The 23,785-nt window shown below is 34.1% G+C and overlaps 1 protein-coding gene across 1 annotated transcript in view; it reads left to right on the top strand.

The window, feature by feature from the left end:
- Positions 1–23,785, top strand: part of RERE (arginine-glutamic acid dipeptide repeats) — a 423,478-nt gene that overhangs the window by 163,479 nt on the left and 236,214 nt on the right. Inside the window, exons 5-6 of the mRNA XM_044667692.1 lie at positions 14,408–14,513; positions 18,138–18,234. Of these exons, the coding sequence (XP_044523627.1) occupies positions 14,408–14,513; positions 18,138–18,234 (203 nt within the window). The remainder of the gene's footprint in view (positions 1–14,407; positions 14,514–18,137; positions 18,235–23,785) is intronic.

The raw sequence follows: 23,785 nt of genomic DNA, 5'->3' as shown, positions 1-23,785 counted from the left end.
AAAACATGGTAGTTCTTAGTAATTTTGCAACTTTGACTTTCGATTTGTTTTCTTCACTCTACTCTGCATCCATTTCATGTTGCTTCTATCATGCTTCTTATTCATTCATTCAATAAACATTCATTTAGCACCTTCTATGTGCCAGACACTAATAAGCAATGGGAATCCAAAAATTGGCTAATGATAGCTTGTAATCACTTTAGGGAATCAATACGCAAACAAATATATTAACAAAAAATTATATACAAGAAAAATAGTAATTAATAGGGGGAAAGCACTGGAATTAAAAAGGATCAGGAAAGGTTTCCTCAAAAGATTGAATTTTTAATGAGACCTAATGGAAGCCCAGGAGGTCAGTATACAGAACAGAGGAGGTAAGAGTATTCCAGACATAAGGGACAGTAGGAGAAAATGCTGGAGTTGAAAGATCAGTGTCACTTGGATTGAAGAGTACATAGCAGGGAAGACAATGTAAAAAGATTACTACCCTTTACTCCTTCCCCTCTCCAATAAAGCAAAAGTTGCAGGAATGTCATGACCAAAATTTAGAGTTTGATCATTAAAAAAAAATACTGCAAGTATTCATAAAGAAATTGTTTGCATACTAAGGGCTGCAGTGAAGATCACAGAAGATTTGTCAGCAATACAATTTAACTTGAAGAGAACTCTTAGGCATTTCTTATTGAAAGACTAGATTGGAATGAAAGTATTGAAATACAAATTCTGCAATATAAAATTTAGAAAAATAAATTTCTTTGAACAATTAGCAGGAGATGTGTGATGTGTTTGCTAACATTCTATAGGTCCATGTGGCCCATTGAATAGAATGCTACATTTGGGAATTCTGCCTTAGGTAATTACTAGCTTTGTGACTAAGTGTATATGCCTCAATTTCTTGATCTGTAAAATGGGGATAATAATTGCTTCTATCTCGTTCGTTGTGAAGATAGTATGTTAATGTTTTTTAAGACACTTTGTAAAGCATAACATGAAATACATAAATACTTGCCTAGTATAAATAGTACTGGCTTAAATAGTTATAACCTGGTGTCTCTGGCATTTCAAAAATATTTTGAAACTTTTGAAAACTACAGTTTTATTTTTTTTCTATTATGCTTTTCACTGTATTTAGAGAAAGATTTTTAACAGATTGTCAATAGGATTCATGATGTCAACAGGTATTTAACTACCATATGCCTGGCATTAACTACTAGAGATTCAGAGAAGGGTAAAAACAATCCCTGCTGTTACATTTTCTTAATTTACTCATTTGATATAACCTATTCAGCTAAAAATTGCTGTGGTCAGACCCTTGTTGTTACAAGCGCCACAAATGCACCATTATTCCATGTTCACAAACTGCAATTTCTTGATCACATTATATTGTCATTTGCCTCTCCCTCCCAAACCCAATCATTTTTTCTTTCTCATGCCTGCACCATGACATCTAGTTCCTTCAGCACTTGTTCTCTCCTATGCCAATGATGATGAGGCACACAGAGAGCTCCCTGTGGCCATATGGCCTCCCTTCCCCCAAGACTTTGGTTCTAGAAAGGCAAAGAAACTTGGGCAAAGCTGCTCACCTTCCTCTCTCCACCATACCTGATCACATTTTTTTCACATCTCCCTCTTCTCTGCCCAGCAGCCCAGTGGGAGTGTACAGACAGTAAGGTGAGTGGCTCATAGGTGGTAAAGCTGGAGGGGAGTAGAGCTCTAGGGCAGCTTCCCCTCTCCCTCTCTTCATTGACTGAGGACATTTCTCACTCCACCCAACCCTCCATCCAGCAGCCCAATGGTAGCTCTTTTTCTCTCCCCTGTATGGAGTAAAAGGGGTGGGGCAGAGCACTCAGCACTTGTGTGAGGGAGGGGCACAGCACACAGTCTCTCTTGGGGGGGTGGTGTGGCACCTGGTGTGGGAGGGGCTATGCCATCACCTCTACTTGAGATAAACTTCTCCATTCCAGGTCTTAATCCTTTATTTTCCATTTGTTTATTTATTCTTGTTTGGCTGTTTTATTTATTTGTTGGGGGGAAAGTTTTCATGGTTATGATTCATGCTCTTACTTTCCCCTTCACTTCCCCCTCCTCCCCCCATAGTCGATGTACATTTCCCCTGGTTTTAACATGTGTCATCTATCAAGGCTTATTTCCATATTGTTGATAGTTGCATTGGTGTGGTTCTTTTGGGTCTACATCCCCAATCATATCCGCATCAACCCATATGTTCAAGCAGTTGTTTTTCTTATATGTTTCTTCTCCTGTAGTTCTTCCTCTGAATGTGGGTAGTGTTCTTTACCATAAATCCCTCAGAGCTGTCCTGGGTCATTGCATTGCTGCTAGTACAGTCTCTGTGTACAATGTTCTCCTGGCTCTGCTCCTTTCACTCTGCATCAATTCCTGGCAGGTCTTAATCTTTTAGCAAGTCAATTCATCTTTTCACTGTACCCTTAAATTTATTTTCCTCTTATCATATTGCTCATTATGCTTTGCAAAGGCTCAGCTCTGGATCTCTCACCACTTGTTGACCTATAGGTCTTTGAAAGTGGTGCTAATTGAAAGTGGAGAATCTTGTCTTGACTCTACTGCAGATTATTGTTGTATAATCTGAAAAGAATCCATAGTAGTGCATGGTATTGATTTTATGAAGCCCTAACTAATTCACCATGCTACTTACTATAGCTGCTTATTATTTTTTTTGTTTTGTTTTTATATTTTTAAACCCTTAACTTCTGTGTTTTAGTTCCTTGGTGGAAGAGTGGTAAGGGTAGGCAATGGGGGGAAGAGTGGTAAGGGTAGGCAATGGGGGGTCAAGTGACTTGCCCAAGGACACACAGCTGGGAAGTGTCTGAGTCCAGATTTGAACTTAGGACCTCCTATCTCTAGGCCTGGCTCTCAATCCACTGATCCAGCCAGCTGCCCCCCTATAGCTGCTTTTTCAAACCTTTTCATCCCTCCTCAATTTTCCCATCTTTCCATCTCCCACCACCAGTTCAGCTTAGAACCTTGCTTCATAATTCATGGGGAAAAAATTGTGTTAATTGCTGAGGACCTCATCTTACACTCTCCTTCACCATTGTCTCTTGACAATCTGATCATATCTCTAGGCATCTGATACTTCCTTCAGTTCTAACCTAAGGACAGGTTACTTGAAAAGGTAGCATATTAGGTTCCCTCCCTAATCTTACTACCTTCTCTCTGAGATTATTTCCATTTTGTCTTTTTATCTTTTATCTTTGGTTTGTTCATACTTAGTCTCTTCCTGTTACTCTTAGTTTCTTATAAAAGAAATTGTTTTGTACTGACTTTGTATAATTATTTATACTTTGCTTGGCACTAAAGCTCTTAACGGTTGTCAGAAATGAGAGGTTATATTACAATTTGTTACATCAGAGAAATAAGCAAGTCATGTTAGAAGAAAAAAATAAAAATTCAATATTACTAGAAGGTTGTCATACTTAAATGAAAACCAGCATCAGTACCAAATACATTTCCTCCAATGATTTATCATCTAAATATTTAAAGTTATAATGTAATTATTTTTGAAAATGTTAATGTACCACTCTCAGAGCTAGAAAAATAGGAACAAAAAAAAAGAAAAATGAGTAAATCTTTGAGGAATTTCAAGCTAAGACATTTATAGCATCTTCAGAAGGAAACCTCTTACTTACATACATACATACATACATACATACATACATACATACATACATACATATTTGGCAATACTATATCTTATTTTATGTAAAAGGAAATATCCTCAATTATAGATAAATGTAAAAAAACCCAGAAATTCTAAACATTATTCATAAACAACAATACAAAATAACAATTCTGGGAACAAAAATAGAAGAACCTCCAAATGATATCTTGAATAATCAGTGGTTCAAAAGGTAATCTATTAAATCAATAATTTTGTTAGAGGGAATGGTAATGGCAGTATTCCATAATTTCTTGGTTTCAGGAAAGCAGTCTTTAAATGTTAATTTATATCTCTAAAAAATCCATTAACGTAACTGATAGAGAGCAGTGATGGAATGAATATGCAATTTATTGGGCTTTTAAGAACAACAACAACAAATTAACCCAAAATAAGTTCCAGGGATGAAATCATAAAGCTAGGAGAATAGATAAATTGAAAAACAAGATGAATATAGAATTGATAAAACTGAAAACTAGAATAGATTAAAAAAATCCTCATTTTCTGTCTTAGAACTAAGTATCTGTTTCAAGACAGTAGAACAGAAGGACTAGGTAATGAGACTTAAGTGACTTGTCCAGGGTCTCACAGCTAGGAAGTGTCTGAGACCAAATTCAAACCCAGGTCTTCCTGTCTTTAGGCCTGGTTTTCAATCCACTGAACCACCTAGTTGACCCCTCAGAATGTCCTTAATAAGTATTAGTGTCTGTCTTTATAATTTTCAGTCAGAGAATTAAAACATTTATTACGTGGTTTTTATACACCAAACCCACTCTACCTTTCAAGGGATTCCCTTTTGAAAGTGAGAGACAAGTTGTCAACAGCTGTGAACCTATGTGATACACATGCACACAGAATCAGTGGAAGATTATTTCAGGCACTGGCAGTTGAGGTGATTTTAAGTCAGGATGTGAAGAAAAGTAAGAAATTTGAAGGAACTAAATTATAAGGAAGATTATATCAACTTTAATAATGCAATTGTTTTTTCTTTCAATCAGAAAGACTTTAAGAAGTTTTATTAATGTGAATTTGTTTCAAATTGTTAATGTTAGCTAGTGTTATCTTGTATCTTTTTGGCTTTAGCAGTTGCAGAAATTTTTATCAAATTTCCCTATTCTCTCCTTACTGGTTAAAAAAAAATCAATCTTTAAACTTTTAAAAATACCTTAAGGAATCTCCCTTTACAGATGAGAAAATAAGAGTCAGTTAAAGCTTTTGGAGCCCAGTCCTGATTTCTCTCACTGCAACACACTTCATCTCCTTGAAGTAAAATGTTTCTTTTAATAATAATTTATAACTTAAGCCCATTCACATAAAATTTGAGCATAAATCCTTAAGATTTTGATTTGAATATAGCTGTTTTAAAGTCAACTGTAGTCTCAAGATTTTTTAAATATGACACAATACTGCCACTAACTGGTTTGCTAGTGGTACTGCATGTTTCTCTCCAACTTTTCAAAATCTAATTGGCATTGATGTGCTTTGGATGAACAGATTTTAAATCTGATAGTAGGGTAGTATAGATCAAAAAAGTGGTACGGTTATTCTTCTCTAAAAAGTAAATATTGGTTTGCTGTTCGTGTAAGATAACTGTGTCGCCAAAACAAGTATATATACTTTGAAAGCTTTGCATTCTACATGAATTTTATTTTTCTTTTTAAAAAAATGTTTCCCCAGTTTTCAGTTGTTGAAAAGATTTCCTTATTACATGTTTAAATGTATATATTCTGGCTTATTTATTTTAAAACTTTCTCAATTGAAAAGCCCTATTTTCTTTCTCTTGATTTTTGCATGTTATCTTAAGCCCAAAAATTGTAATTGGGGGATTAAATCCCTGAATGTTGTAGTAAATTTAAAGGTGTTTAAAAAGAATACTCATGTAAACATTGAGAATTACCCACAATTGCATATATAGCTGCTCACTGGTAGGTTTTGTGGCTTGCTATTTTGATCCTCAGACAATATAAAGCCCATATTTGAAACTTTTCTGTTTGGACTTGCAATTTGGGTGCTTGTCCTTGTTTCTCTCCTTGCTTTGCACTCTATATTTTTATTCTTAATAATCTTCTATGCCTTTCCTGATTCCTTTTGAGATGATTGAATATTAAGTATTGTGTTTTAGAGAAGGAGATGCTAAAATTTCTTTTTTTGTTATTCCCCTAGTAGCTCTCCTTTTAACATTAAAAACTACTTTAATTATAATTGTGTCAATTATTTCGTTTTCTATTCACAACTTTCTGAGGTGAAAATCTCTTATTCAGATTTTGTTTTTATTGTTATTGTTATTTTTTTCTATCCTTTGTCTTTTCCCACACCTTCTCAGAAAGTTATCCCATGTAACAAAGAATAGAAACTAACATCATGTATCAGTTGAGTCTAACAGTATATGCAGTGCTCCACATGAGAAATCCTATTCTCCATAACTCATTCAAAGAAGGGAAGAAAGTACTTTTTTCTCATTTCTTCTTGGTCATGATAATTATACCATATCAGTTTCACTTGCCATTATTCTTTACATTTACTATCAAATTGTTATTTTCCACTGTGACTTAATAGAAGTAACCAGATGGTCATGTATATAACTGTTTCAGAAGTTGGGAGGACCTGCATTGCATTATGTCTTCAGACATTTAACTAGCCATGTGACCCATGGCAAGTTATTCAGTCTTTGTTCGTTAGAGAACATATAGTACATGCTACTTAGGATTATCATGAGGATAAAATAAGATAATATGAGAGACCTTGCTGAATTTTTAGTTTGACCTCAGCATTTAATAATTTTATATTTTGGGTAAATTATTTAACATCTTTGAGTGTCAGTTTCCTTTCCTTCGTTTATTTCCTGCTTCTCTTTTAGACACATGAAGCCCTGTAGAGATTGAAGAGGTGTTTAATATCGTCCACGACACTTTCTTCACTTTATAAATGAGTCAAATTAGTCTCAAGGAAGTGAAATGATTTGCTTAGAGTTACACAGATGCTTTAGTAAGTCATAGAGCCAATATTTGAACTCAGGTCTTTGGATAGAAAATGTAGTGTTATTTCTGCCATATTTCTACTACCTTTATGTATCAAAGTTTCTAACTAAATCCTTCCACTGTGGTCATCCTTTGGACGACTCAACTCTTGAAGATTATATTGAGGAAACCATGGTTAAGGAAGTCTAAACTGAGGTGTAAGGAAGATGAAGATATCAGTATAGGGTTTTTATGCACTCGATTTGAGGTCCAGTCTAGTTAAGTGGTTTCAGGCTTGTCCCCAGATAGCTGCCTGCTAGTTGTCTTATTCTGTCTGCTTTTAGACTTCTTAAGAATTTGAAGGGACTGCAGATTTGTTGCTTAACTATTGAGTCATACTAATTGTTAAAAAAAAAATCTTTTATTACAAGAGTATATTTTTCAAAATGATCAAATGAACTACTCTATAGACAAGTATGGTTGATTATAATTGTTTAGAGATTACATGAAGAGAAAGTTCTTTTAGGAAACTAATTAGGAAATCCATAAAAGTGATAGATCTAAACCAGAAAGAAGAGATGTATTTAATAGAGGGTACTGGCATTTTTCTCTTTTGAATTTCTTTCATATTCCTTGAATTTTCCTCTCTAGTCTTCTTTCCTATCTCTAAGATAATTTTAATCTTTTTAATTCATATTGTAGCTTTTGTTTTTATATCATCTTTATTTTCTAATAGTTGTCTCACCTTTTCTGTTCAGGGAATCCCACCCATTTAATGGAGACTATAAAAGAAAAATAATTGAACAGAATTATCAGATCTATTAAAAATTTAATATATTATTTTCATGAACCTAAAAAATTTAATATATATTATTTTCATAAACCTAAATTTTCCTACATTTGCCAAACAGGGATTCATTCTCATATCCATTCTTCAGGGACAAGGTTGGTATTTAATTTGGCATAACATTTAAATTCAGTTGTTATTTTTATTTGCATTTACCTTGTATTCATAGCATATATTGATTGCACCTTTTTAAAAAATTAGTTTATATGTCTTCTCATACTTCCTTGTGTTCTTCACATTTATCTTTGCTTATTCTATAGTAATTTTTCAGTAAATTCATGTTGTTGTACTTTGCTTAGTTATTCCCATTCAACAGGAATCATCTTCCTGCTTCTATAAAAGTCCTTTTAAAAATACTTTGTTGTATTTGTTACTGGTCTGATTTTCTTTAGGTGTCTGCCTATCAATGGGCTTTTTACTTCTTTCAGCCCTAGTTTTGTCATCCATATATAAAATGGAGATAATATTTCTCTCATAGTATTATTCTGAGGATCAAGGGAGAAAACATATAAAGAGCCTTGCAAATCATAAAGTATTATATATAGCAATTATAATGACTCCTGCCACCACCACCTTTGCCAGCAGTACTAACCCCTCCTCTCCCCAGCCCTCCCATCTTTTCATCCTCCTCCTCTTCCTCTTCCTCTTACTTCTTATCTTCCTCATCATCTTAATCTCTGGATCATAGTTTATGGGTGTTTTATAAGTTAACAGCTCTACCAGCAGTCTATGCTTATCTTTCTAAAACTCCTCTGATGGTGATTAATTTCATTTTTTGTTATGCTTGTTAATTTTTTATGTCTGAGGCAAAATATCAGTTGTTTTGCTTTGTATCATGTGACTTTCAATAGTTTGTAATTCTTTTAAATACTGTTTTATTCATAGCCTTTGGCCTCTTACTCTATTAAAATAGCTTTTGGTCTTACATAACAGTATTTTTATTTATCATTAATTGCTTTATTTTGGGGAAAGCCTAGGATCTAATTCTTTCAATAATTTTAAAGTGTTTATTGTTGGATTTTTAAAAATTATCATTTTAATTTCTCTCCATTACTCCCCCATCGTTCTCTCATATAATAACAATTTTAAAAGACAAAGCAGAAGAAAGAGCGGGAAAAATCAACTTAACTGATAAATATTTTTAAAAGTCTGAGAATATATGCAGTATGGAACACTTATGAACCTTCTACCTCTGCAAAGTGTGGGGTGTGGTTATGAGTGTATTCTCATATTTTGAGAATTAATTTTTTTTTAAACCCTTACCTTCCGTCTTGGAGTCAATACTATGTAATCGCTCCAAGGCAGAGTGGTAAGGGTAGTCTTGCCCAGGGTCACACAGCTGGTTTGAGAATTAATTTTAAGCCATGATTGTTTTGAATGATAACTTGATGCTTTTCTTATGAAAATCCTAGTGAATCCTCAAAAGAAATTGCATATATTTTTCTCAACTAATTGAGAAGAGTTAGTACTTTCTGCAAAACATGCAGGCTATAGAAATCAATGGCATTTCTATTTGGTAATAACAAAATCAAGGAGGCAATAATAGTGAAGGTAAGTACTACTCATGAGAACCACAAAATTCATAAAATATTTACAAGTTAGTATAACACAGCATACTCTTATGTGAATATAGATTCATTTAAAAAGTACTCCTTAAAGAAATAAAGAGCAACTTAAATAGGTACAGAAATATTATAAAATGTTGCCAATACAGTAAAAATTATACAGCCAAAGTCAGTTTACATACTGCAAAACATTGGACTTATGAGAGTCAGGTCAAATAATGTTAAACTTTACTTAAGGAATGAAATATATAGAACTTTAAATAGAAATAATGGGGGAAAGATAAGAAAAGGGAGAATGCCACTTCCATAGAGTAATCTTCACATCCATTTGGTACAGGTAAAAAGAAAATGCAATAGGTCAGTGAGATAGATTAGACAGTGGACAATCAATAACAGTTTTCAATACATTTAAAAACAAACTACCTTGGAAAAGATTCCTCTATTTTGAAGAACTTGTTGAAACAAGAGTGAATTTTTGGTAGAATTTAGGCTTAGACCAGCATCTTGACACCTTTTTGTATAAGTTCAAAAGATATACATGAGTTGGGTACTGATGATGACCTCCCCCCCCAAAAAAAAAAAATTAAAAAAAAAAAAGAAAGAAAACTGTGAAGCTGATTACATACATTTTACAACTTCAAGTGGAGAATGAATTCTTAACCAAACAAGGGATGGAGGAAATTACAAAAGATAAATTAGATAATTTTCATCAAGCAATGTGAAAAGCTTGCACAAACAATCATCACATATAATTTAAGAAAAAATCTACATATCAAATGTGCTACTAAGGGTTTGATATCAAATATATACTGACAGCAAATATAAAAGTCCAAGAGGCCTTCCTAAATAGAGAAATGGTTAGAGGATATGAATAAATAATTCTTAAAAAGTGAGTTAACAATCATATTAAAAAATATTCCAAGTAAGTAATATTAAGAGAAATAGAAACCTAAACATTCTAGACAGAAAATTAGTAAAGATAGAAAAAGTAATGGTAGTCATTATTAGAGAGGCTTTGTGAAGACTGGTATACCAAGACATTATTGGTATACCAAGACAAGAATTAGCCCAAATAATTGAGGAAAATAATAACTATACAAATTAAATGATTAAATGACCCAGAATTGGAATAATCATTCACAGATGAATTTGTAATTATGCACATTAAGTGGTTAAAATAGCCCTCTAATCGAAAGATTCCTTTTCTAGACATAGTGGCATTATAAGTGAACTCTTCTAAAATTCTGTAGCCTGGCTTTCCCCCTTATCCTTCAACTGAGGCAGCTCTCTCCTCTATTACCTGCAATCTCTTAATTTCCAAATAATAATTACTTTTTTTCAGACCTTATTCTTCTTGACCTTTCTATAGCATTTGACATAGTTTATCACCTTCTCCTTGATACCCTCACCTTTCTAGCTTTTCATCTAACTGCTTTCTCCCTGGGTTTCTTTTCTGCTTGACTTCTCATTCTTTTTTGTTTTTTCTTTATCTTTGTATGTCCACTAATCATGGGTGTCCTCTAATGCTTTATCATCAGCCTTCTTTACTTTTTTTCTTTGTATCTTTTAATTATCTTATTATCTCCTGTGGGTTAAGTTATCATCTCTATGTAAATGAGTCTTAAATTTTATATATTTAGCCCTTGTCTCTTTTTCTGAGCTTCAGTCTTAAATCACAAACTGCCTCTTGGTATTTTGAGTTATTTGCCTGGTGTACATTCCAAAGTTAACATGTCTAAAACAGAAGTGGGCAGGAGACTTTGCAGGTGTAAAAGGGAGATGCTGGTGTCTTGGATGATTTAAACTTATTTAGTATCTAGTGGTCCTCCATGATTTGTTGATCTGTTAAGTAGTTCAGATTGGCAGGGATGGGTTTCTGCCTCTTATCTGGGACTGAATCTGGTTCATTCCTCCCTTACCCCCATTTCCTCTTTATGATGGGCTTCTGTATTTCATATACTTTATTTCTACTTCTGTTCCAGTTTTTAAATTCTTTCTTGATATTCCTGCAGTATGTACCTTTCTGCAGTTGTAATTGCCTCTTGAGAGATGCCAGTTTGTCCTGATTCTTCATTTCAACAAAATTTTTCTCTTTGTGCTTTGCCAGGTCAGTTTCACTAGCATTCTCGGTATCTTCGTTGTTCATGTATGTCATGTGATTGTTTATAGTCACACAGTGGGTATTTGATAGGTGAGATATCTTTTCTTCTAAATTCTTCAGTCTTCTGAAATTTATTATTACTCTTGAGGACACTACCATTCTCCCAGTTATCCTCAGATTCATTGTTTTCCTTGATCCCTCTGTTTTTCCCTACTTATCATTTCTACTTTCATAACATGTCCCTTACTTTCTAATCTCGTAGCTAGAATCCTAGTTCACTCTCCTGTCACCTATCCATTTCAGTGAAGTAGCATTCTAATCATTCTTCCTGCTTGATATCTCTTCTCCTCTCCCTATTACCTCCAGAACCAAATAGAAATTCTCTTTTTGACTTTCAAATCTCTTCACAACCTCACTCCCCCTTTACTTTTCTTATTTTCTTTTACCTTCCTCCTCTTGGATATTTTGTGACACAGTGACTTTTTTCTTCTTCCTTCTCCTTCTCCAGGCCATATATCTTCTAGACTTTTGACATTTCTCCTGTATGTTTTCCATGCCTGGAATACTTGTCCTTTTTATTTCTACCTCTTGTTCTACCTGCCTTACTTCAAGTCCTAGCTAAAATTATACCTTCTATAATGTATTTCCTTACAATAGGGTCTTCTCTCAGTTGATTGTTTCCAATGTTTGTACATAGTTGTTTTCATAATTTCTTTCTCATTAGATAAAGAACTGGTTAAGAGCAAGTATTGTCCTTTGTCTTTCTTCGTATCCTCCAGCATTTATCACAGTGCCAGGCGGTTCATGGTTACTTAATAAATGCTTAATGATTTTCTGAGTCACTGAAGTATCACCATATTCTATTAGTCTCTGGTGTCCCTCCATCTTTCCTTACTCATGCTTTCTGATTCATTTCTAGCCATCTTCACATTCTTTTCTTTGCACTGAAGTTACTAAGTTTAAAATATGTGTTGATTTAATTTTCAGAAGTTTTTTCAATTCTTTGTGGAAGTTTTTTATTTCTTCATCCTCTATAATTGATGTTGGTGTATAGGGTCTCATTATTTTCCTGGTTGACTTTTTGCACATAGTGATCAGAACACTGAAGTATAAAATGATTTAATGTCACATAAAATAATATTTTCTGTCTTTGGATGTTTAATAAAGCCTATTCTTCCAGATCTCTTCCCCCCACCCTCCCCTTTTCCATGGACTAACCTTCATTTTTTTCCCCCTTTTGATTTCATTTATAGTGATAGTTGATATGATGATTCAGTTCTTCTACTAGTATGATCTGTAATTGGTTATTCGGCAAAAATCTTTCATTTAAAGTACCAACTATTGAGTTAGATTTTATTAGTTTGTAAATTTAATTCTCACCTGTCTGTTGCCTTTTCCTTCCTATTGCTGTCAGTGGGGAATTGAAAAGGGGCCGCATCTCGTTTAGTATTTGTCTTTGTTTAATGGGTTAGCACAACCAAAACATTCATTACGAGGTGGCCAGTCTCCTTTTTGTTCATTCTCTATGGAGCTTATTAAGAGAAGAAAGACAGATTTTTGCCAGGGATATTCATCAGAGGACTACACATCTTTGTGGTTAATCATCCCTATGCTGGAATACTCACAGGTATACCTGTAACTAATCTTTTTATAGTCACATGTATACATATGAATATGTACATTTATCAGCACACATACATGTTGTTTTGTGTGTGTATAAGATAATAATGCATTGGTATATCTGGATATTGAATATAGACAGATATGGCCTATTATCTATATGTAGTTGTAAATACATATAGCTATAAATAGTTCTTTGTATCTAGTTACATACACACATATACATATTTGCATATTTTTCATCTCATTCTCTCCTTTGTTCTTTTGCCTCACATCCCCAATTATAGATGTTTCAAAAGGGGGTATTTAAGAGACATTTCAAGCTCAACATATTGAAAATTAAAACAATTTTTCTTTTTGTTACAAAACTCACTGTTTATATCACGAACACTACCACATATCCATTCATTTGCCAAATCTTTCCAGTTTTGCCCCATAAAATCTATTGCATCTTCTAAATTCATCCAGCATCACACAAAGAGCAATGTTGAGACAGGGTAGGTATAAGCTGGCTGTAATAAATAGGAATTGTACAGAACGGCCAGTTATGGGTGGATTATAATCTTTATAGTTGGCAGAAAAACTAAATAAAAATGATCACAGATCTATTTTTAGTATTTTGACTTCTCTTCTTACAATTCATTTTCTTCTCAAGTTGGACTTGACATACCCTTTCCCATTGCTTAGTCTTCATGTTGGTCTTCCATTATGTCTAAAATTTTCTCATCATTCATTTATTTACCTATCAGAATTAATCTTTTTTCTTAAAGCTCAGATACTACTTCTTCTATGAAACCTTTCCGGACATTTTCTGTCACCTAGCTTAAAAGTGTTTATAGGATCTAGATCTTGAGTTAGAAGGGACTTATTCATTTTACTGATGGTGGAAACTGGGGTCCAGGGAATTAAAGAGACTTTGTGCGGACCCTATTGGTTGTCATTGTCAGTCACACTTAGGACCTTTGCTCCTCTTGGTCCCAGAGTCCTTGCCCTTTCTATCTTCTCTGTCTTTTTAATTTTTCCAAAATCATTTTGGATCCTATCCTTTGTTTCTCTCAACTCTGTCTTTTATTTATTTTAAGTTGTCTTCTCATTATGGGCTCCTCTGTCCCAATTGAACATAAGCTGTTTGAAGATAACTACTGTCATATTTTAAATCTTCATTATCTCTACTACATTGTCTTTCCTTTTAGTTCTTGGTAATTGTTTGTTCATTTGAATCAAATAAGACAAGAAGAGTGTAAGACACATCTTATAAAAATTTTTCACAAAATATGGAATGTAAAATGTTTTCTGGTTGACTAGGCTATTCAACTCAGCTGTTTGGCTAGACACCCCTACTTTAGTAAGGTGCGTGGCAAGTTTTGGTTAATTGTCATTTGGATTAAACTTTCTGTAAATGATTATTATTCAGACTTCAGACTTTTTTTTAATGTTTTTTTTAATTTGATTTTTTTTTCTATTTTAAAATAATAGGATTTGTCCTATGTGTATTTGACTTGTACCTTCTGCATTCTATACTTTGATCCCCAGGGCTTAAGTGCTAAGTAATCTGTAATAAAGTATATATCCCTGTTTTGTGAATTTCTTTTCAGTAATGCTCTAGATTTTCTTTTTCAGAGCAAGAGGGACCATCTTCTTATGAATGTCAAATGGTACTATCGTCAATCTGAAGTTCCTGATTCAGTCTATCAGCATTTGGTTCAAGACCGGCACAATGAAAATGGTAAATACTGCCCCCTAATGTTAGTGCCATCTAGGGTGTGCAAATGAGTTCTTCCAAAGAAAAGTGATTCAGTAATAGCACAGAAAGTAAATAAAAAATTAGATTGTTCAAAACTTTAATTTTCTGTCACTAGAATCAAACTTCTCAGAACATTCCAGGAAGAGATGGGTAGGGTATTTGATTTGTAGATTTATTCATTTACTCAAATGGCATAATTAAAAAGGAAAATCTCTTCTTTTTTATTTACATTAAGGGTTTTGTGTGTTATATAGTTATTTTTATAATACTAGTAAATTTGAGATACAGAATCAAGATATATTAATTGCCATTCGTAGGCACGTTTTAGGTCTTATGTCCATCCTGTGTGTGTGTGTGTGTGTGTGTGAGAGAGAGAGAGAGAGAGGCAGACAGAGAGACAGAGACAGAGAGACAGAGACAGAGAGAGAGAGAGAGAGAAGGAGGAGAGAGGGAGAGAGAGATTCTTGAAAGATTGTTTTATCTAGTGCAGAGTCAGTGAATCAGGATGACCATGGTTCAAGATAGAACTCTCTGACCCATACATATTGGCTACTTGTTTTCCTTGGGGGCAAACCAGTAATCTATTTGTGCCTAAGATACCAATTGCAATGCAGATATAGAGGAAGTTTTCTTATCTGAAACCATTATAATTACAGACCTAGACTCTGTATATTTGTGTTTGTTTTACCCTTGATACTTTGTTAATTTGTCTTTTCCTTTAAATTGTTGTTCAGAATAGTTAGCAAACGTTTTTTGTGTGTGTGGTTTTTTTTTTTTTTTTATTATTATCATGATTTCTACACTTGACAAATCTCCACACCCCACCACCTCACCTGTGCCAGTTTTGGCCTATTATCAATATTGTAAATCCTACAGGATTATATTTTGTTACTTTTGCTTTTCTTTCTCTCAGCCCCTGTATTATAAAAAAGCTATAAAACTATTTCCTTCTGCAGGGTCATTTATATATATTAATCTTGAAATAAAATGTACTGTTACTTTAAAAATTAGAACATTTCTTTGGAATGCATTACTAGATTAATTTTTGTTGATATAGGTCTTTTCTTGGAACACTATTGGAATATATGTTTGAATATATTTTTTGAAATCAGAATTGTACTTTTATTTTCTTGTTTCTATTCATAATAAAAGTTTTCCATATTTAATCTTATTTCCTGATTGCTAATCCAGCCTCAGTTTAAAACTTTTACAAAACAGTGTACTTAAGTTATTATTTATCTAGCATTGTAGTTCGTTCTACAACTTTGCTGTACATGTGTCTGTATCTATCCACAGACAGAATACAAATTTTAAGTTTACCACATAAGAATTAAAAGAAAATTTAGAAGATACATTTCTTCTTTAAAATATGAATGTTAAATAAGTAGAAAAATACGGACTCTTCTGTTGAATACTCCTATTATGTGAAATTTAATTGTAATCATTTATTAAAAACTGAGTCTTTGGGGCAGCTGGGTAGCTCAGTGGATTGAGAGCCAGGCCTAGAGATGGGAGGTCCTAGGTTCAAATCCGGCCTCAGACACTTCCCAGCTGTGTGACCCTGGGCAAGTCACTTGACCCCCCATTGCCTACCCTTACCAATCTTCCACCTATAAGTCAATACACAGAAGTTAAGGGTTTAAAAAAAAAAAACAAAAACAAAAAAACTGAGTCTATAGTTTTTCCTAAATATGTGAGTAATTTTTAAGATAAAAGTTTAATTCCTACTAGAGTGTATCTGTTCTGGCAATATATAATTTTTTTTCCTTTACTTTTTCAGCAGTGTATTTTCTCAGTCTTTAATTTGGGTTTCTAGGAGGAATCTGTAAGGAATCACATGTTTCTTTGAATAGAATAGCAGTAATGAGGAACAACACCTAGAGAGGAAATTTTCAGGGAGCTGCCTCTAAAAATTTGTAGAAACATGGGAAAATCCCATATATTTTAAAGCAAAAAAAATTATTATATATAATATGATCAGGAAACCATTTCTAAAATTGGACTTGGTAAATAAGAAATATAATGGGAAGAATTAGGTTAAGATTTTATTAAATTTGATAGGAAACCTAGACCAAAGAAGTTATACTAGAAAATATAGGTATGTTTGCTATTTTGCTTAATTTAAATAGAAAGTTAAAATCAAATCTATAAAGCTTTGGGGGCTAGTATTTGTGAACTTTTTTTTTTTTTTTTGATCTATATGTTAGTCTCTGACTCCTTGGCTTGAGAATTATGAACTCACTCAGTTTAATCAATTAAAAATTGCTTGTAAGAAATAAAAACAAACCAAACAGACTCCATGGCTCTGTAGTTTGGAACTGATAGATTTGTCTCACTTTGTTGAAGCTTTATAATTGTCTTTTAGTGACTATGTCACATTCTGTTCCCTTCTGCCTCCTGATTGTCTCTAGGATAAAATTCAAACTACTCAGCCTGACATTTAAAGCCCTCTGTAATACATCTCAATCACTCTTTTCAGCCTTATATTATTTCCCTTAATACACTCTCTCCAGGTTAGACTAACCTGGTGGTTAGCACTCGTCTATATTCCAAAGCCCACCCATCTATATCTTTGCTTTTGTATACTACTAGTATTTCTCTCCTAGAATGTCCCTTCTCCTCACTGTCTCCATTACAACCTTGAGCTTTCTTCAGTGTGGCCAAAATATTCCTTCCAACTCAAGACTTTTCTTTACCTCTTCTCTTCTACCCTAATGGTAGCAGTGTCTGGAAATTGCTTTATCTTACTTATTTATATTTTTTACATTTACTTTTTTTTGCATCATAACCCCCATAATAGAATATAAGTACCTTGAGGACAGGGATTCTTAAAAAATTGTCTTTGAATCCCCAGCTGTTAACACAGGACTTTTGACATAGTAGACATTTCATAAATGTGGTAAATTGAACTAGTGTTGGCATAAATCACCATTTAAAAGCAGCATGATGTATATGAATGGATGGTGTGGCCAACCTTAGAATCAGTAAGAGCAGGATTAGGGTTCTGCCTTTAACATATATATTCCTGACATTGTCCTTCTGTAAAGAATGTCCCAGTCTGCAGGCCTGTAGCTCTACTTAGCAGACCTGTGATGCTTTTAGAGCTATAATACTCTTGCACACCCTCTCAAATCCCCACATACATTATTTTCTATACCTGTTATACTGAAAACTCTTTGAATGCAAGGATTACTGTTTCCTTTTAAATTTGTATCCCCAATGTTCAACACATTGTAAGTGCTTAATAAGTAAGATTCTACTTTGTCACCAAGAACTATTCTCTTTAGCAGTACTTAGGCAACTCTCTCTTTCCATAAATACACAAAGGTTGTAGGTTTTCCTTGGTGAAAGTTTATACCTTTGGAGTTTCTCATGTTAATGAAGACCCTGGATTATGATCTGCTCTACTTCCCCCTTAAAATCTCCTTTCTCTGCCCCAACATGCCCTCAGGTCACCATATTCTCTTATGTGTATTCAGAATAAATTTGGAGATTTTCAGTGATTAAAAAAAAATGATGGTGAATTGGAAGAGGAGTTAAGGCATGTGTCTTAGGAAAGATGGATGTTTTAAGAATCCCTATCTTATGCCCTTCTTTTTCTAACAGATTCTGGACGAGAACTTGTCATTACAGACCCAGTTATCAAGAATCGAGAACTCTTCATTTCCGATTATGTTGATACTTACCATGCTGCTGCCCTTCGGTAAGTGGCAGAGTTTAGGTGAAAGTCTCATATTAAATAGAAGACATTTAGTGTCAAGAGCAATTATTTAATCTGGAAATATGTGACTCTGAAATCCCATTCTGATGCTGTCCTGATTAATTAGTATATATGTGTGAGAGATTATTGCATTTCATCTTTTAGAGGCTCATTCTTCCTTTATAAATACCAATTCTCTCTCTTTCTCTCCTTTATTTCCTTTACCTCTCTTCCATATTAACTGGCACTACTTTAAAAAAAATGCTCGCCTGGCCTCAGACACTTTCCAGTTGTGTGACCCTGGGCAAGTTCTCCCCCCCACCAACCCCACCCCCCCCCACCCCACCCCACACACACATACTGCCTAGCCCTTACTACTTTTCTGTCTTTGAACCACATAGTATTTATTCTAAGACAGAAGGTAACAGATTTTTTGTTTGTTTTTAATTTAAAAAGCTCACTTAGTTACATGTTATTTATAAAATTCTGAGTCTCTTGCTGTTGTATATGAGCAGTAAAGGCAATTCATAGAGTTTTTTTATCATTTGGGTTTTATGCTCAAAGGAAAACAAACATTTATAGATTTTGTATTTAAGTGATGTACTTTGACCCCCGAAATGGAAGTTTGAGAAAGATAATTTTCCCCCTCTATAATAAAAGAGTTAACTTTTTTTGGCTAGTGATGCCTTTTTAGTATCAATAATTCAATGGATATTGCCATATGTTAATGGAATAATCTTTAATAAAAATATTCTGATGGTGTTTCTCTGTAAGTAACTACAGAGGGTTTTCCTTATTTATTGCTATTTCAGTGAAGACAAATTGGAGGAGGAGGTTTTGGAGGTAGAGCAGAGAGTCTTTCTTTGAACCTAAAGAGTTTTAGATAAACTTAGAAAATCTCAGTGTTTTTTTTTTTTTAAACAGTTTTCCAATCACAAACCAAAGTCCTTTTCATGGCTTCATGAATTTGGTTTCTAACATTCAGTTTGCATATAGGAAAAGATAGCAAGTTAATCAGAAAGTTTACTTGAATTGAATAACCTAGGTTTTTTAATTAATAGTCTTAGAAATTAAAAGTCCTTCCTTTCTTTTCTTTTGCTCACTCTTCCTCTTTCCATCTTTTTCTTCATTGTCCTTTTCATTTCCCCTCATTCCACCTTCTTCATCCTCTAACCTCCTCCTATTACAATATATTTCTGGCATCAAGAAGCTAAGCAATTTAGAGATTAAAACAAAAAACCAAATATATGTGATATGATTGTTCTGATAAGACCAACATTCTGAGATCATGAACACATTTTATTTGCAAGTTTTTAAAATTAACATTTGATCTGTATTGTCTGATGATTTTATTCTTCCTGCGGAATTTTCACTTGATTTTTTCAAATACTTTTATAAGCATCATTGTTCTAGTTGTTTCAATTCACTTTTTTTAAAACCCTTACTTTCCATTTTAGAGTTAATACTGTGTATTGGTTTTAAGGCAGAAGAGTGGGAAAGGCTAGGCTGTGAGGGAATCACACAACTAGGAATGCCTGAGGCCAGAATTGAACCCAGGATCTCTTAGCTCTCAATCCACTGAGTTGAAGTGTTGAAGAGTTCAACTTGATCTGCATCATCCTTCTCCCATTATACTTTTTGCCAGTAAAATTTAGAGCTTCGAAATGATATTACTGTTTGTTCCATAGCCCTGAGCAGACCATTGATTGGACAGGTTGATTTCCATTGTTATGTATTGAATTTTGTTGGAAGACACTGACATTTTGGCTATTTTAGGGAAAAAGTATTTTTACAAAATTAATTTTTAAAGATATTTTGATAATTATAATACAATATTACAGCCTATTGCTATTTTCAGTGAAATAAGGCGCTAAATGTTTAGTTGTTTGATGTAATATTCATGCTGTGCCTTGAAAGACTTTTCTATTGAGGGTTCCAGCGTCTTACCCTCAATATGATTTGGACAACTAAAGCAGCTCCCTGCTTCCTCTGCTGATCAGATAAGAATTCTCTTATTCTTCAGTAGGGGTTTATTGCTGTGATCACAAAAGAAGTCAGTTGCGTGGTGGTATTCCTTTTGGAGGATAAACCTCTCCACTATTACTCCAGTCTATTGCAAGATCATATTGGAAATTTCTATACCTTTGCAGGATGTACCAGAGATTGGGTTCCACTGGCATATTTCTCAAGCTCCTTGGGTCCCAACCATTCCATAATGAAACATGAAAGCGGGACATTAGTGGAGTGGTCTTAACACTTGAGGTATTTGGGAATCTTGGTTTTAGTGGAAAATTGCTTTTTTCTAGAAATGTTAAACAAGAGTTGAAAGGCTTATAGCTCAATCATCTCCTTGCTTGTTTACTTTTCATTACCATTGCCATCAGGAGAATTTATTGATGATAAAATGTCACAAGGAGGTACTAATCCACTTAGAGCCTTTTGAATATTAGTAAAAATAATTTTGTTGTTTAGTCATATCTTACACTTTGTGACTCTATATGAACATTTCATGGCAAAGATATCAGAGTGGTTTGCCATTTCCTTCTCCAGTGAATTAAAGCAAATAGAAGTTAAACGACTTGCCTAAGGTCATTCAACTAGTGTATAGGGTTGGATTTGAACTCTAGTCTTTCTGACTTCAGACCCAGTGCTTTTATTCACTCAGCCACCTACATGCCTTTGTGTAAAAATAATAGTAGATTACATTTCTATAAGACATTTGCTTATATAAACTCTCATTGCAATCTTATATAAGAGTGCAATTGCTATAATCACCATTTTGCAGGTGAGTGATGGGGAGCCCAGAAGGGTAAAACGAACTACTCAAAATCATACAGTAAGTCTCTGAGCCAAGACTCATCCAAATATTCTAACTTGTATCACAATTGATCCAAAGGTGGAAGAGGATTCTGGCCATCAAGCCTGACTCTCTTTTTATATATAAGGAAGCTGTGACCTGAGAAGACTGTGTGACTTACATGTAGCCAAATAGATTAGTCATTAGCAGAATTTGAAGTAATGTCCTTTGATTGCAAAGCAAGTGCTCTGTTATTCCTTACTTCTTCCTCTTTCATTCACATTCTCTTGAAATAGGTTTAGCACTTTATTATTTAATAGCTTGTCATATGCTATGTTTATATCATCATATATGTATGTGTATATATATGTATGTATGTGTGTATGTGTATGTATATGTATATGTGGATGGAATCCTAGGATTCTGTTATCTGTTATCTGTTCCTGGAGATGGATTCTTTTTGAGAAGCTATTTAGTCATAGGCTAACAACTTGAGAACTTGAAGTTAGCTCAGTAGCCTCCAGTTAAGTCCTCTCTATCACTGAAGATGAGTCTTTGGCATGGTAGTTGACTTGCCCAAGATCATAGAGGTAGTAACAATGGATGGAAGCATAATCCTCAGAAAGGAGCTCTTTCTACAAAAACACACTGCCTTCAAAATCCTTCAATCCAGTTAACATATGTAATTATTGAAATTCTCAAGAGGCAATATTTCTTAATTTTAAATTAATTTACGGATTGACCAAAACTAATCTGGTCTGCTGAATTTCTCAAAAATCAAAGTCCCCACTCTCCTTGTCTAGGTACCTATATACACTTCTTGGGAGCTCATTATTCAGCTCCTTCCTTGAATATCCCAAGACATCTCATTTGGTAACTAGCTAATTAGGAAGTGGTCCATCAAACTCTCAACCCCTCCCCAATCCATAGGTAAAAAAATTCAAATAGGCAGTAATAGAATCCTTGTTTCATTTTTCTGTTAATCAAATTTTGTTAAAAGGATCCTGTTCTCTGATGTTTACTATATATGTGCCCTTGAACAAATCACTTTATATTTCTGAGCCTCCATTTCTTAATCTGTAAAATTATATGTCTTGGCTAAGAGATGTCCAAGGCTCCTTTCTGCTCAAGATCTATAATTTCTTTGAGAGGTGCTGAGGATGCGAAGTAAAAAAAAATGGAACAGTACATAAAGGATGAATTAAAGAGGAGAGATTAATCAATCAATACTTATTAAGTGCTTACTATGTGGCTAGCACTGTGCTTAGAGTTGTCCATAAAAAAAAGAGCAAAAGACAGTCCCTGCCCTCAAGTCACTTATGGTATAATGGAGGAGACAACAATAGATATAGAGATACTATTTACAGGATAAATAGGGCATAATCAATAGGGGGAAGGCACCAGAATTTGAAGGATTGGGAAAAGTTTCCTGTAGAAGATGGATTTGTGTTTGGAACTTAGGGAAGTCATTGAAGTCAGTAGTTAGAGATGAGGAGGGAGAACATTCTGGGTTTGGTGGACAGCTAGAGAAAATGCCTGAAGCAGAAAGTCAAATAACCAGGAGTCTGGGGTCACTGGACTGAAGAGTATGTGGCAGTTTGGAAGAGCTTAGGGGGAATGGAAAGGAGTAAGTTATAAGAAGACTGGAAAGGCAGGAGAGACTAGTTTATGAAGGTCTTTGAGTGCCTAATAGAGGTGTTTTGGTTTGTTATGTTGGGGGGGGTAAGTGATAATGAGAGCTGGATTTTAACTGAGTAAAGGAATGGGGTGATTGATTGCATCTGAGTTTAGAAAAATCTTAGTCACTGAAAGGAGAATGGGATGTAGTAGGAAGGGATTTGAGGCAGCTATATAGCTATTATCAAGCTAATGAAATAATCAATATGTGAGTTGATAAAGGTTCATACCAGTGCAGTGTTGATGTCAGAAGAGAAAAGGAAGTGTATTCTAGAGATGCTGTAGAGGTGGAACCTACAGGTTTTGGCAACAACCTGGATTTGGGAAATGAGAGTGAGAAATCCAAGATAATTACTACACTTTTAACCAGAGGTACCAGGAAAATAGGAAGGAAGGGGAGGGCTTGGGGGAAAAGATAGTGAATTTTATTTTGCACATGTTTAGTTTTAATTTGTCTTATAGATATCTACTTTGAAATGTCTGTAATGCAGTTGGAGATGAACAATGGAGGTCAGTAGAGAGCTTAACGCAGGATAGGTAGATTTTAGAATCATCAGAGATGCTTATGTAAGAGAATTTGCCTTTTTAGTTAGTAATGCTGGCAGGATAGGTAGATTTTAGAATCATCAGAGATGCTTATGTAAGAGAATTTGCCTTTTTAGTTAGTAATGCTGGTTACTTTAATGTACATGTCTATTCGGTGGTTTATACACAACAGAAATTTAGTACTTGATGACAATATCCATAACAAGTTATATTTCTTTAGTTCTTTACATACAAAGTACTTTTAAGTTAATTTTGTTTGATAGATATTGCCAGCATTTTTATCTTCATTTTACAGTTGAGGAAATTTAAAAAGAGGTGCTAATTTTAAAAAATTAGTTTGGATTTGAACCAATCTCCCTAATTCCCTATTCCTTCCCCATTACTGTTGTCCTCATTCCCTATATTACTTTCCCATTACATACTTATTTGCAGTTTTCATATCCCCCCATATCCAACCAGTTTTCAAATCTTTCCTTTCTTTCCACTTAGCATCTCTTATATAAGCCCCCCTTTTCTCCTTTTTTCTGTCTTTAT

Source organism: Gracilinanus agilis, chromosome 3, assembly GCF_016433145.1.
Source record: "Gracilinanus agilis isolate LMUSP501 chromosome 3, AgileGrace, whole genome shotgun sequence".
In the NCBI taxonomy this organism is placed as follows: Eukaryota; Metazoa; Chordata; class Mammalia; order Didelphimorphia; family Didelphidae; genus Gracilinanus; species Gracilinanus agilis.
This window is presented reverse-complemented; position numbering and strand designations above follow the sequence as displayed.